The sequence below is a fragment of the Zootoca vivipara genome, chromosome 4, assembly GCF_963506605.1.
Source record: "Zootoca vivipara chromosome 4, rZooViv1.1, whole genome shotgun sequence".
Classification (NCBI taxonomy): Eukaryota; Metazoa; Chordata; class Lepidosauria; order Squamata; family Lacertidae; genus Zootoca; species Zootoca vivipara.
Genome location: NC_083279.1, coordinates 19,639,383 through 19,655,463, shown reverse-complemented (window position 1 = coordinate 19,655,463; position 16,081 = coordinate 19,639,383). Strand labels below are relative to the sequence as shown.

Sequence of the window (16,081 nt, the reverse complement as noted above, 5' to 3'; positions counted from 1 at the left end):
GCTGTTAACACGCTACAACACTCTTGGGGGGGGGGGGAACGAAGCATGAAAAACATGAGGTGAATAGATGCTGTCACTTCCCATACTGTTTTTTTAGGTATACTTCAGCCATAGGGAGGGGAAATGCCATCAACTCCTTAAAAGTGTAGTCTGACCTAATCACTCGTAAGAACAACATGCAAAGGGGAAACAGTTGCATTTGAAATGAGTAGCGAGGGCAAGCACCACACAGAGGACTTAACAGAGGACTCAACAAACTACTGATAAAGTGAGTAGAGGGAAGACTATATTTTGTTCTTCTCAAAATAAGGCATTTAAACTGCTGTGGGAGTCCAATTTTCTGATGTGACTATGAAGCAGGCACTTCTTTAGACAGGAGAAGCAATTTGTGGAGAATATTTATGATACAGCAATGTTCATAGAAGCATGTAGCAGGGCAAATTGGCAATGAAACTTAATGGAATATGCAGGGATGGAGAACCTCACAAGAAGAATAAGAAATAAAGAAGAGATACTTTTTAAAATAGAAGGGGGGAAATTATTGATTATTTGAAGACATATTGCAAACAAATTAAAACATTAGCGGGATTGACATAAACACGTGCAGTAAGAGATAACTAAGGGGAGGATAAAGGAAAATTTATAAATATATTTGAATTGGATACGTAGTAACAAAAGGATATGAAAGAAATAACTGTAGAAGGGAGGGGAGGGAAGTCGAGGGGAAGGTACCGTAAATTAGATTTGTAAAGTGTTTGCTTTTCTGGCTAAAATGTTTCTATAAGTTGAAAAATAAGAAGCATGTAGTAGGACTGTAGTTAACATCTGTTGCAGGAATACAAATAACTTTAATTTCAATTGCAACATTGTTAGTGTTTCTAATATAGATATTGGGGTGGGGGGTTAGAACTGGAAATTAACCCTTATATTAAAAGAGTACTAGAAGAAAAAAACTGGTTCAGTACAAGTTTTTAAAGAATAAAGGATAGGTATTTATAGGATATGTAGTAATATTAAGCTGTAATTTACAAACTAGTTTAATCACCATTCATGTTTAAAGAATGCAAAAATTGACTTTACAGTTCCCTTTTAAAAATGAATTTTTTCTTTAAAACTATTTCTTTCTAGGATGTTTTAAAATGTCTTTCCACTTTTCGGGAAAAATTGTTCTAAAGTAGTCCAGCCCTATGCATGTTTTACAGTATCTGGTGCTTTTTAGTTTAGAAAAAAAGGGAATCAAGAGGGGACATACAGAGGTGTGAAAAGTTCCACACGGTATGGAGAAAGTAGGCAGAGAGACCTTTTCCTCATTCTCTTCCAATATTAGAACATAGAGTCACCCAATGAAGCTGGAAGTTTCAGGAGACACAAAAATAAGTGTTTCTTCACACAGCACATGAGAAAACAGAATTTTCTGTTGTGTTGTGATGGGCGCCATGCAATGACTTTAGAAGGGGCTTAGACAAATTCGTGGAAGATAAGGCTAGCCTATTTATAATGGAGGGGTGCTATCTCAAGTAATGGAAGCGATATACCTGTGGTATACCTGTGAATACCAGTTGCAGGTAAACACAAATGGAGAAAGTGCTGTTGGACTCGTGTCCTGCTTTTCGGCTTCCTATACACATCTGATTGGCCACTATGAGAAAAGGATGCCAAACAAGATGGGCTTTGTTCTGATCACAAAGGGACGCACATGGCACTGTGGTCTAAACCACTGAGCCTCTTGGGCTTGCCGATCAGAAGGTTGCCGGTTCGAATCTGCACAACAGCGTGAGCTCCCACCATTGCTCTGTCCCAGCTTCAGCCAACCTAGCAGTTTAAAAGCATGCCAGTGCAAGTAGATAAATAGCTGCAGCGGGAAGGTAAACGGCGTTTCTTTGCCCTCTGGCACTCATCACAGGGTCCCGTTGCGCCAGAAGCGGTTTAGTCATGCTGGCTACACGCTAGCTCCCTCGGCCTGAAAAGCGAGATGAGCGCCGCAATTCCATAGTCGCCTTTGACTGGACTTAACCATCCAGAGGTCCTTTACCCTTTTTTAGCTACCTGTTCTGACCCCCCCCACTGGCTTTTGTTCTTACCCCCCCCCCCCACTGATTAGATTTACTCCAAAAGAGGTATGCAGTCCCCACATGACCCAAACCTGTCCAGATTTATATGGACACTGTGTCTACTGGAGCTTACTTCCAAGTAAGCATTGACAGGGGGCTTCAATCCTCGGATAACATCCAATGCTGCTTGCCCACTCATGCAATGGAAGCTAGTGGCGCAACAGGAATCCCTGGTTTCTCTGAGAATCATAGAATTGTAGAGCTGGAAGGGACCTTGAGCATCCTCTAGTCCAACCCCCTGCAATGCAGGAATCTCAACATGTGGTTCCCCTGTGTGTCATATGACCCTTTGGAGCAGATTTTTGGAGCACACAGTGGGCTACAGGGGGAAGGGAAGGGAAGAGAAGCCCTGTTGTGTGTGTGAACGTTCACACAACATTGGTTCTCACTCCAAGTGGTGTATTAACAGGTTTCACAATGTTTCATTGTTTATGTTGAACAGTGACCTTGTAATATACTTTGGCTTTTTAAGTGGGGCAGAAAAATCATATTCACAATGCATTTTCTCATATATATTTTATCCCACAGTAAGTTTGACCCCCCCCCCTCAAAATAACAGCACACTCTTATATTTATAGTCAAAACTCAGTTCCACTGTGTTCAGTGGCACTCATTAAGATAAACACGCATACGATTGCAGCCTCAGACTTTTTATTAAAGAACAACTGCAAATCATACACTTTCAAAAAGTTTTGTCATTGATTTCAGTGTGATAATGATCGTTGCACTTTATGTATATTTGACAGCTAAATCCTATTTTAATGTACCAAATCTGACAAGTTGAGGTTGGTTGTGTATCTTTTAACCACTCCATTAGAGAGAAAGGTTATATGCATGCTGGTTTGTATCACTGCAGAATGTATGTTTAATGCATTCAACAACTCATTTTGACATCTCTAGGGTTCTCTGCCAAATTAAGAATTAATAGATATGACACTAAGAGTTTTTCACTTTTCACGGGCAATCACATTTCAAAACTGTGCACAACTACGGTATATCCATATGCTATGTTCCTGCTAGATACTGGTCATCCTAACCTCACATTGGCAATAATTCAATATCATTTTGGGTATGGACACCTGCATTTATTTCACTCATCCTCTCTTGATATTTTGACAGGCTTTCTGCTTTATGAACTAGATAAATTTACAAAGCTTTTTTTTTATCTATCACAATATTGTCCCCGAAATCAAAAATCTGGAAAAGGACATTTGATTAATGTATTGAGTTTGAACAGAATATGGAACGGAACCGGTATACTTAAGCATAAAAACATACTAAAATGTTTCAAAACCTTCTTTATTTTGCAGTTGTGAGCTCTGATTTGACATTGTGCATGTGCAACAGCCCTTAAAGAAGGCTAGAATTGCACCAATCAGCCACAGAGTGAGAAGGGGGATAGAGGGGGGCTTTTCAAAGTTTAATCAAGCGCATACTTAACTTTGTCCTATTCAAATAACCCAGCCTATTTGTGGAGCTCTCACTGTCCAATACATCTTCCATACACAACTATAACCATGCAGAAATTATTGAACTGGAGGAACGTCTCAGTCCACCAATTCCCACAGCCCATGAAAACAGACAATCAGCAGGATTCCAGCTTCCTTTAAAGAGCTTTGCAAATGCTGTGCTGGCTGTGAGATAGGGGGATCACATCTACAGCTCCTCTTCCATGCATTTCTGTCTAGGGATGCAAATACAGATGCCAGCTTCTCAGCACATAAATCACTGCTATTTCTTTAAGCACAACAAATTCAAAAACATTTGAAGCAAACTGCTGTTTACATTGCAACTACTGGAAACCCCAAAATTAGGAACCACATACAGTATAAATAATATTGTGAAATACACAGAAGTTGGGAGGAGCAGTTCTATCTATTCATGTCTCCTATTAAAAGCTCCCTGGGACTTGAAACAAAAAATCATTAGGAGTTGTACCAGCAAAGTCTCTTCCTTCCTCTTTTCTGCATCTGTTCTCTCTCCCCCCCCCCCAAGCTAGGTTAGTTTTTGTACTTGCACAAAATGTAATTCTCAATAAACACAATATGGACTGAGCTCTAAGTTGCTGCTGCTGCAGATATACAGTACTACAAATCAAAGAATATACCCTCATCATTCAAGACAGCTAGTGAGGTGCAGAAATAATGTTACTACAAACTGAACTAATATCCTGTTTTTATTAACTGTGCCCAGGCCCGGCGCTACCATTAAGGCGAGCTAGGCCATCGCCTAGAGTGCCAACATGGAGGGGGCGCTGCGCTGGCCAGCCTGCTGCTCGCTGAGCGCCCGCTGTGCCCAGAAGGCAGAGTGAGGGCTCCGGCATCGCCTTCACTCTCCGCCAGCACGGCGAGTCGCCGGGGCTGCAGGCAGGCAGGAGAGTGCCTGCCGCGGCGCCTGAAAGCTCTGAGCTGCAACAGGCGCTCGCGGGGCCACGGCAGGAGAGCGAGCGGGAGATGATGGGCGCAGCGCTGGAGCAGCCGCCCAGGGGAGGGTCATGCCTTCCGCTTCCGGGTCTCCTGAGCTCACTGCCTTGGCGGCCGGCTCCTCCTCCGCGCTCTGCCTCCTTGAATGGGGCCGGGGGGCTCTGCGAGGCCCCGGCCGCGCTGCGTGCCCAGAGTATGGCGTCGCCGACATCTGCCTGCACCGGGACGGCGCTGTCTCCGCCTGTGGTGAGTTCAGTGTGGCCGGTGAGTGTGGCACGAGCCAGGTGGCATTAAGGAGCCGGGCCGAACGACCCACAAGGGCGGCTGCGGGGTTGGAGCGAGGGCTTCTGTGTCCTGCAATCCCATAGGAGAAGGCCGCCGGCGGGGTCGTGCCCCAGGGCTCCCCTGGGGGGGCTAGCACCCTGTGTTTGATATATGATTGGCCGGGGGGGCGCCAGAAGGTGATCTCGCCTAGGGCGCAAAAAACCCTAGCACCGGCCCTGACTGTGCCACAAGACAGTTTTGCAACACAGTTGTGAAGCAATCTGTGTGGCTGAGGGTTGCTAACTACACAACACACTAGACTGAGCAGAGTGAAACTCCATGTAAGTTTGGGAGCTGAAAGCCACACAACCACTTCTGCTGCCACAACCAAACATTGTAAGCTTTCTAACCACTGTGGACTGTAGATGAATGAACCTAGACTTTATTTCTTTCCCCTCATAAAGCTCATAATTGAGCTCCCACTGACCAACACAACCATAGCCATGCAAAATTGTTGGACTAGTGAAAAGGTTTATGAAGTAGTATGTACAGTATGTGCAAAGTTTTATTTGGTAAATAAGGAGCTACTGTTCTGAAAGTGAGAGGTGGGTTTGTGTACCGGGGGGGGGGTTCTTAATGGGCGTGCAATCATAAAATAATATCACAAACTTATTTCCCCCTTTGACACACCGTGAAACAAAGGGTGTGCATATGTGTGAAGAAGTGAGTTTGAGCATGTTGCAGGTGTTTGGGGAGAGGATAGAAACTCTTTAAACAATGCAAAGGCTCAATTCACATGAAAGAAGACCACACACAAAATACCGTATTTGTTTTTGGCAAAGTAAATCTTCAGGACCTACTTCTAAAATGCTACAGAGCTGCAGTCAAAGCTTTGACTTCTTTTGTTTTTTTAAAAAAATTAACGGATAAATAAATAAATAAATTATTGGCTGCTTCCCTGGCCTCTTGAGCTCCCACCTCCTTTTGCCCACCACTTTCCCTCTAACAGCACACAGCTGCTTCCATTCTTAAGAATGATGTGAGGATTACAGACAGAAGTTAGTCTGATGTGGCCAGAGAGAGCGGGCCATTGGGACAAGTGGGCTTTGGAATTTCCACTCCCAGGGAGATTGGCTAGGCAATATTTCACAGGGTGAAAAAAATAGCCACATCAGAAGATTTGGCAGTGTATTTTGCAGCACGGCAAGGATTAAGTATTTCTGACTTGGTCTGCCAACAATCCTTTCAGACAGAAAGTTCATTCTGCCATACTGTTCCAAGTCTAGTGTCAAGGTCTCAGTTTCAGAAAGCAGATTTCTCCATTTATTAACACTGCCAGTGAGCATTTAGGTTAATCCTGAAGAAACCAGGGGCATGGCTTTAGGCCCTTCCTTTCAAGTTACTAACATGGTTTATCTCATTGCAAACTTCTGATCTTCTATAGATTGCTGTTTTGAAACCCAAACTTAAAGAGCTGGAATTATATTTTTTAAAAGAAGACGACGAAATAATTTAACTACTAATTTAACTACTTGGTTTTACACAAGGCTAACCTATTGACAACTTGCAATGAAAAATATGATTGCCTATATTAAACACAACACACACACCCCACTCCTTTCTTCTGTTTTTCTAGGTCTCCTAAACTTCCTGGATATATCAGCTATGGCAACAGCCTGGGCCACTGCTGCCTCGACAGCCCATCAGACTAATAATTCAACTTGCGACCTGTATGAGCACAGAGATACGGCACATATCCTGCTGCCCATGTTCTACAGTGTTCTTTTCCTAATCGGAATGCTTGGAAACGCACTTGCTTTAGCTGTAATTGTTAAGAACAGAAAGAAAATGAATTCTACTACTATTTACTCAACCAATCTTGTTGTATCAGACATTCTTTTCACTACGGCGTTGCCTGGAAGAATAGCATACTATGCACTGGGCTTTAACTGGCCATTTGGAGAAGCACTCTGCAGACTCTCAGCACTTGTCTTTTACATCAACATTTATGCCGCTGTGAACTTCATGACATGCCTGAGCATTGACAGGTTTGTCGCCGTGGTTCATCCTTTACGCACAAAGATCAGAAGAGTTAAATGTGCCACGTATATCTGTTGCTTTGTGTGGTGTCTTGTACTTGCCCAAACCATTCCATTGCTTTTACAAGAAATGTCATACCAGGAAGGAGAAATAATAACATGCATGGAATACCCAAACTTTGAACGAATTCCAAATCTCCCTTGGATACTTCTTGGAGCCTGCCTTCTGGGATATGCATTTCCCCTTGGGATTACACTAGTCTGTTACTCTAAAATTAGTTGCAAACTCTGCCATATTGCAAGAGAAAACCCACTAGCTGAAAAGTCTGGAACCAACAAGAAGGCTTTTAATACAATTATTTTTATCATCGTTGTCTTTGTCATCTGTCTTACTCCGTATCATGTTGCCATTATCGTATACATGATTAAGAAGATTGTGCTTAAAGATATCATTCCATGCAGCAGTCGGCAAATCTTCCAAAAGACCCTCCATTACACTGTTTTCCTGATGAATTTAAACTGCTGTTTGGATCCTTTCATCTATTTCTTTGCATGCAGAGGATACAAAAGAACAATCATGAAAATATTGAGACGTCAAGGAAGCATATCACTATCGAGTGCTGTCAAAACAGCTCCTGAGGAAAGCTCTCGTGATATAGGAGACACACAGTTGTCTCCCCTTTCAACATATTTAAATGGGAAAAGGTGAACACAAATTAACATTTGAAATGTGCTTCCAGAGTTTCTATTTCAGAAAACATTGGTAACAGTAAAAACCATGAACTATTTCTTTTTTTTTTAAAGGAGCTAATATTTTTATTCTTCCAGGAGTGGCATGGATTGGAGTGGTGATGTAGCACATGTAGCCACAAGAAAGAGAAAAACTGGCATTGTATTTGCTTTTAAAATTTGGTTTCATGTTTTTGTTTGTCCATGTTACTTTATCATGGGGTGCAGTTATGTCTATTTCTATTTCTGAATCTCAGGAGCCCAGGCAGGAGAGTGAATCACTTTTTGATTTAGGGCTTAGACAGAGAAGCAAGCTAAAATTAAACTGAATGTTTAACTCCAGTTCATTCACCCTTAACACCTATGACTGGCACAAGGGATATACCTGGAAGGAAGCATGCAATAATCTTTGCTTTTCCATAGGTAATTAACTATGTATATAAAATCATCGTTTATATATAAAAGCCTCCTGTCACAAGAAAGGGGTGATTTGCCTAATCTACCAGTGTGACTTTCCAATCTACCATGTAGACATCTCCAAGAATATGCAGTATACTGGCAAACAGTAGAGTATGAAACTACCACAGCTGGGCAGATGGTAAGCAACCAAGATAGGGAGGAGGTCAGAAGCAGGGTGTGGCTAAGAATGGCACTTCTGTTCAGTAGGAAGCAGTCACTGATTTAAGCAAAAAAACACCCTGTCTCTTAGCTTCTAAAAGAAGAAAATACATGTACCGGTAGCATGTTGTACAAGAGGAAGGAGGGAAGGGTTGTTATCTACCATCAGCAACATCTGCATCCTAAAAATCCTTTGTTGAGTCTTCTGGTTTACTTTTCATACTGTTTTGTTTTCCATTAGTGAGTTCTTTTGCATCCTGATCCTTTGACTTTTTGTTTGTGTTCTTGTACCTACGTGCTGTCCTTTCTCAGAATCAGGGGGTCGTTGGATCACGATGGGCTTGTTTTTTTTAAATCCCACGCATACATATAGGCAGCTGTGTTTTGGCAGAAACCAATAACCTTGCTTGGATTAAGGATGAACTATGATAAATTACCGTACTAAGAATGCAAGGGAAGTCATTCATGGAATAAGAGACTGAGGAATGGGTAGATATGCACAAAAACATATATTTTATAAATTCAGCTTTAAAAAATTCTCCAGTAGGAAAAGTAAAGCAGCAGAACAATAGTTTAAAAACTGGCAATTATGAAATATGTGTCTATAAAATGAGAGATATTGTGGTAAAGGGCAGTACCTAGTTTTATAAGGCACTAACTCTCCCAAGAATGAAACCCAGAAGCAGGAACAGGGATTGGAGCTTGGGGTTTGGATGGCATAAGCTACTTGTAGTATTTTTAGAGACATATCAAGTGAAAATTAGGTGGTATGTTTCATTGTGGGAGTTCTGATACCTCCTGATGTTATAAATAGTTGTGGACTGGTACCTAAAAGCAGTTGCTCTGTAGTAAAACAAGCAGTGAACATGTGGCACATGACAGCTGCCCGTGCAGGTGCGGAACAGTGGCAGAGCTCAAGCTAGCAAAAGAACAGGAGTTAACACCACTACCAGTTCTCATGCAGTGTCCTTCCTTCCATTTAAGGATCGATAGATTTTAAAACATCAGAAATGAGTTAGAGGAGCATTCCCACGTGAGCCTGGTACTAGGTAGCATGAAGTGACAGATGAAAAACATCCTGATTTTTAGACTTTTAAGGGTGGTATTTTCTTCTTCTAAAAATCATGTTTGGCATGTTAATAGGGTTTGAGACTCATGGCAATCAGCGACTTTGTTATTTGTCTGAAGGGGAAATGTAACACAATATCTATTCTTTAGGAAAATATACAAATATAGTCAAAGCAAATTAAAACCAACTACTAGCAATATCCAACCTATGTTCATTTCACTTATTTGTATATTCCTGCTATTTTCCTGGACGCTTTAGTTTTATTCTAAGAGCAAGAAAAGTTGGGTCTACAAAAAGGTACCAATGCCACATATGCCTATTATAAACATTGTTGTAATAGCAAACTTGAGCTCAAGCCGAAAAAATGAAGAGCTTTACACAATAAAGGCTTAAAGAACTGGGGCATATTAACTCAATTCCCTTTAATGTAAAGCTAGTGAGGAATGGTGCCCTAAAGCACTGTTTCTCATGGTGGCCTGGAGCCACTTTCAGGTGTGCCTCCTTGCAGCTGCCTGCCCAGCACCTTCTTGCTTGCCTGTCTCACCCACTAGCCATCCCATGGCCTTTTGGTTGGACCAACTCCTTGCATGCTGAACAAAGGTGGTCACAAGATGGAGAAACTGGGGGAAGGAGGAGGTGGGAAATAACGTCTTCCCTCAATGCCAGAAGTTTCGCCATCACGAACCCAATACAATATGTATTAAACCAGGGATGGGGAAACTATGGCCCTTGCGATGCTGTTGGATTGCAACTCCCATCATCCCTGACCATCTTCCCATCCTTGCTGGGGTTAAGAGAGTTAGAGTCTAACAGAATGTGGTGGGCCCCTGGTGCCCTATCTGTGCATTAAACAATACATAATAGTCAACATAAAAAAACTTTTACAAACACACACACAGAGAGAGAGAGAGAGCAGAGAGTATATAATATTCAAAAAACAAACAAACCCAACAACCTGGATGATAACACAGTTCTAGTACTCCTGTATTAATGTTGATGGTGAGACAGTGTCTCGACTAAAGCCATTACTGAGTTGAGATTTGGACCATCAATTGTATCCCACCCTCTTTATTACTACACGACACAAGCTCTTCTCCACCTTTTGCAATGTTCTTGGTGGCTAATGCTAAAGGATAATACAGAATTCTGTCCCTTTAAGCAAGAGAAACCAGGCACCAAACTTTCTGCAGTTAGTATCTGGCGAGTTACTAGCTTTCCTGCTGAGACGCTATAAGTGGAAGTGCCAGTTATCAAGGATCATGAGATGTGTGGGTAATGGGACAAGTTACTTAAGTATCTGCAAATACAAAGGGCATGAAAATTAGTTGGTGCAGACAAACTCTTTATATTTCATTGCAGGTACTTTCAGATATCACTATTACTGTCCAGCAATGTCCCTTCCATTGCATAGAGATGGTAAATGCAATGTGCAGTGGCTTAAGATTCAGCCATCTGCCTGTCATTAACCTTCTGGAAAAGACATACATATATTTAGGCTGAGGTACTGTCAATGCTGCAAAGAGTCACAAGTTATCTGCAAAGTCCTGACATTTCAGATCAGTATCTCATGACCTCCCATTGTGGCTTCATCCTTGGCAATGAAGAGGAAGGAAGTATGGTGACTAAGCCTGGCCAGAGGTACTCTTCACTTTATAAATGTGGCCTCACAAGGCAAAAAGACATTGACAGTATTTTCAAATGTGATTATTGAGCAAAATGCTGCAGACAAGCTGATAATTAGCAATGGTAATTATTAGTGTTGTCACTAGTTAATCCTTTGAATTGTAGGAAATTCATGTATGGAATCTGAATATATTTGGCTATGAGGAAGAAGGTGGTACCCAGACCTAGAGCTAACACACTCACTGAAATCAATGGAGCAGATTAATTATGACTGACTACAATCTGATTGATTTCATTGGGTGCACAGTATATAAATCTGGACCCAACTCTGTGTCTTTAGGTGCTGCAGATATCATCTTAGAAGAGGCATCTTCCCTTCACTTTTATACTGGAGGGAATGCCTGTTCTAAGCGTGTCCTTGCCACATGCAGCTTTTATTTGTATAAAAATAAAGCATTTTTTAGAAATCTGCCATCTAGTTGAAAATGTCATAGCCCTAGTAATTACTGGTATGTTATCCCCTGAATCAAGTTCTCTCATACAGGAGACCAGAAACCAGCACAGGAACACCATCTCTCCCGCTTCTCTTCCAAAAAACCATGGTTCTCATATCTTCCATAACCAGACATGATATTAGTGTCAGCAGCAAAGAGCCAATTGTACTACTGCACTGGAGAGTTGGTCCCTGCAAGAATACAGTGTAGTGCACATACCATACTTAGCAGTGACAAAGGCAGAGACAGTGGCGGGATTCCATACAGTCCCCTTGTACTGCATCCTACAGGTCTTTTCAGTCTTTTTCTGAGCTCTAAAGAACAATGTGTGAGCACATATTAGTTCTGTCCCCTAGCCTGAGAGACGTTGTAGCTATAGCTGTGTTATACATAACACTACATATGGGATTTATAAAAGTGAGTAGGCAGAATATGATTTCACAATATCTGTACAACTAGGTCTGTGACCTCAATGGAACCTATTGTTTGGTTTGACTCTTTTCTAAGTATCAAAAACATTTTGAGACATAATAAAAAAATTCCTTCAGTAGCACCTTAAAGACCAACTAAGTTTATATTTTGGTATGAGCTTTCGTGTGCATGCACACTTCTTCAGATACCAGAAGAAGTGTGCATGCACACGAAAGCTCATACCAAAATATAAACTTAGTTGGTCTTTAAGGTGCTACTGAAGGAATTTTGTTATTTTGCTTCGACTCAGACCAACACGGCTACCTACCTGTAACTAGAATTTTGAGACATGTTATCATGTGTAGGAAGGAAGAAAAAAGTCCAAGTCCTTTGGCTCACCGAAACTCACTCTTTGGAGTCAACCTATCATCTTGAAATACATTTAAGAATAACCTGCAGTACAAACTCCAATTCAAACAGCACACTTTTGGAAAAGTTATTTGTATATATATATTTACCACTTGGATAAAAACAAACTAATGTTTCAGTTGCAAAGCTGATGAAATTTCTATACCTTCCTCTAAACAAACATTTAAAGAAAACTAATAGACTAAGGTCAACGCACATCTGTATGCGCTTATACAAGTTACCAAGGTAGAGACACAACATGTGGTTTATGTTTTGAAATGCTTTCTCAGAATAGCCCGAAAACTTCCTCCCAAGAATCTTTCACAACATGATATCCATCAGTAACAAACAAGAAAAGGAAGTGAGGGTACTGCTGGCAAAACACCTTTCTCATTTGATTTGCCACCTCATTATACCTTGCTGCTTCTAACCGCATTAAGCACTTTTTGTGTGGTGACAATATTGATTGGAAGTGATACTGAGGTTTTTCAAGGTGCTGAACCAGTCCTGCCATGCAGCTACTTGTTACAATTGCCAATTTTTGTGTGCACTTTTTCATTTTGAAAAGCATTTCTTCCAAGACAATGGCAAGAAAATAAATCACCAAGTAATAAATGAAATTTTAAAAAGAAAATGAAGTCAAAGCTTTTCTAAGACATAAAAGCTCCCTTCTTTCCGTGAGCAGCTGTCATGGTTTTACGTCTACAGACGAATCCAAGAAAGCCATTCTCTACACAAAGAAAAGGGGAAATAATCATCTCCCTTGATGTTGCTGCTTGGAGTGGTGGACCAGAAAAACAAACATGTAAGGGGCTCAGTAGGATGCAAGGTGATCTTATTGGTTTTATTCATTTATTTAATAAAATGTATACACTGCTTGATGGTAAAAACAACAACAACACACCACGTTTACGAAAGGATAAAACAAATCAATAAAAAAATACTGTACAACAATAGTTTAAAACATGCAAGTTAAAATACTAATGATGCATACATGCCCTCTTCACATGTTCAGATCTGCTCACTGGAAAGGAGCCTGTATCAATGCTATGTTGGATGGCACTAGCAAAAGTGTTTTACTCATTATGGCAAAGAGAAGACTAGATACTGTGAAGCAGCCTTGGGAGATAATAAGCTGTCACATACTGGTCTGTTTCTCTCCAAACAAACCACAAACAGAAGCCAAGGTCCATTCCAGTATGCTGCTCATTCACTATAAGCTGCCGTCCACAAAATCCAGGGTTCAAATGGTATTTGAACCTGGATTACCATGTCTAAGCCCCAAGTTTCATCAAATTCATGAAATATCACTTTCTTGAAGCCCTACCATATCAGAGTAAGGTATCAAGACACTTTTGCAAGATATTGCACCATCCATTTAGACATTTGCGAGGGTGGTGGAAAGAAAATAAGTTGTGATTTTTAAAAAGAAAAGAAAAGGCTTTCGTAAGCCTACAGCTAGAAGTAGTTTTATGAATAGTTTCATGGATATCAACAGTTTTAAAAGCTATGCCAAAGTCACACAACAGTTTGCAACCCCTAAAGTTGAATGCAGGTCAACAGCTGTGTCAACCAAGTGGTTGATAAAGTTTGGGGGTATGCTGTCAGCAGTATGCTGATGACACACAGCTCTATTCTCCTTTACATCTGCAGGCGTAGCAGTGGATGTGCTGGCACTGTTAGTGGGTGGTTCCCTAGACCAGATGGATGGGAGACTGCCAGCTCTTGACGGATTGACACTCCTTCTTAAGAAGCAGGTACATACGGTAGCTTTGGACCCACTGCTGTTGCTTAAGGCCCAGGTGGCCTCGGTGACGCAGAGTGCCTTCTGTCAGCTTCAACTCATGGCCCAGCTACGCCCCTATCTGGACAAGGGTTGCAATGCGTTATACATGGGGCTGCCTCTGAAGATGGTTCAGAAACTTCAGCTGCTGCAAAATTTGATAGCCAAATTGCTCACTGGACCAAGACAGTTTGAGCATATAACACCGATCCTTGCCCGACTACACCATGTGCCAATTAGTTTCCAAGCCCAATTCAAAGTGCTGGTGCTGACCTTTGCAGTCTTACATGGTTCAGGACCTCAATACTTTAAGGACTGCCTCTTCCCATACAAACTGACCTGGACCCTGTGCTTGTCATTCGAGGCGCTTCTCTATGTCCCTCATCCCCAAGAGGTTTGGAGGGTGACAAAATGAGAACCAGATTTTTCTGTGGTGGCTCCCCATCTGTGGAATGCTCTCTCCAGAGAGGCTTGCATGGCACCTTCATTACATGTCTTCTGGCGCCAGGCGGAAACATTCCTCTTTACTCAGGCCTTCAGCCATTAAATACCGTATATCGTGGCGTATAAGACGACTTTTGAACCCAGGAAAATCTTGTCAAAAGTTGGGGGGCCATCTTATCCGCCGGGAATAAGATTCTGCGGTCGCCGCATACGGTGGGGGGGAGCTCAAAAACGGCCGCAGCCGCATCCCCACCATATGCAGCGACTGTGTAAGCGAGAGGGGACGCGGCACGGGGCTTTCCTTCCTCTTCCCTGCAGGGAAAGCAGCAGCAGCTTACTCGCATGCAAGCAGGCACCGCTTTCTTTCGCGGAGCTTTTCTCCCTCCTCCCTCCTCCCTTCTCCCTCCTGGGAAAGAAAGCGGCACCCGTTTACGTGCGTGTAAGCAACTGCCGCTTTATTTTCCTGCAGGAAGAGGGGAAAGAAAAGCACGGAAAGAGAAGCAGCTTCTTTCTTTCTCTCTCCCTCCTCCCTCCTCCGTGCAGAGAAAGAAAACGGCACCCTTTTACGCGTGTGTAAGCAACTGCCGCTTTATTTCCCTGCAGGAAGAGGGGAAAGAAAAACACGGAAAGATAGCAGCTTCTTTCTTTCTCTCTCTCTCTCCCCCCCCCCACTCGCCTCCGTGCCTGGAACAATAGAGTGCGAGTGGAGCCAGCTCTGGGCTGCGCTCCCTCCCCTTCTCCCTCTCTCCACCTCTCCTCCCCTCTCTCCGAATGAAATCTACGGTAGTTCAAAATGCTACCTGTAGTTCTTAGCATGCCTGCAAGTAAGTGCATTTAAACATCTGTGCATTTAAGCACTGATGTCTCTCTTTTGGCTTCATTTACTGGTATTTAAAAAGCGGGGAGAGGAAGAGATACAGAAAATATTTATTTGGTGTGTGTTGGAAGTTTGGGATAAACTCTATATTTTGACTGGAAAAGTAGGGAGTCGTCTTATACGCCCAGTCGCCTTATACACCGGAATATACGGTAATCTATGGCCTGTTAAATGTTGGGAGGGGGGCTGTTATGAAATTTTTTTAAATTATGCTGTATATTGTTATGCTCTGTATTTTTAAATTATGCTGCGTAAATTATGTTCTTACATTGTGCACCACCCTGGGATATTTGGGCTAAAGGGTGATATATAAATCTCCTGTACAGTATTTACTATCTGTGCAAGGCTGCAAAAACAAAGATAATTTTCAAGGATCTGACATACCACAATATGCAGGGGCATAGGCTGGATCTGGCTTAGTGGGTCACAAGTTGTGCAGGCTATGTAAAAACAAGTAAGGGAAGGCAAACACCAATTTGCATGTTAGTTCCTAAATATAGTAGGAAGCCTGTACAACTTATGGTTGAGCAAGCCAAACACAAGCCACCAGCTATTTATTTGGCATGCCAGGAAGTTGAAACTCACACATGACCATGGCAGTTTTTACAATCCTAAGCATGCAGCAAAAACCAATATGTTAAGGAAGTTTGTGGGCTGCATTTGGCTTGATGGATCACATATTGTAAGTTCTGATCTCTTATGTCAGAGTTAAGGCAGTCACATAGGCCACCAGCAAGTCAAACTATTCCATGACTGCTCTGTAGCAATAATAGATACTGAACAGTAGA

The 16,081-nt window shown here is 42.0% G+C and overlaps 2 protein-coding genes across 2 annotated transcripts in view; one reads left to right on the top strand and one right to left on the bottom strand.

Moving 5' to 3' along the window:
- The window catches only part of UBAC2 (UBA domain containing 2), an 83,787-nt gene that overhangs the window by 41,587 nt on the left and 26,119 nt on the right, over window positions 1-16,081 (bottom strand). The window lies entirely within an intron of this gene.
- GPR183 (G protein-coupled receptor 183) lies at window positions 124-10,950 on the top strand. The gene is made up of 2 exons (XM_035114307.2): window positions 124-268; window positions 6,435-10,950. Exon 2 carries the CDS (start codon window positions 6,464-6,466, stop codon window positions 7,544-7,546), a length of 1,083 nt encoding a protein of 360 aa, XP_034970198.1. The 5' UTR covers window positions 124-268; window positions 6,435-6,463; the 3' UTR covers window positions 7,547-10,950.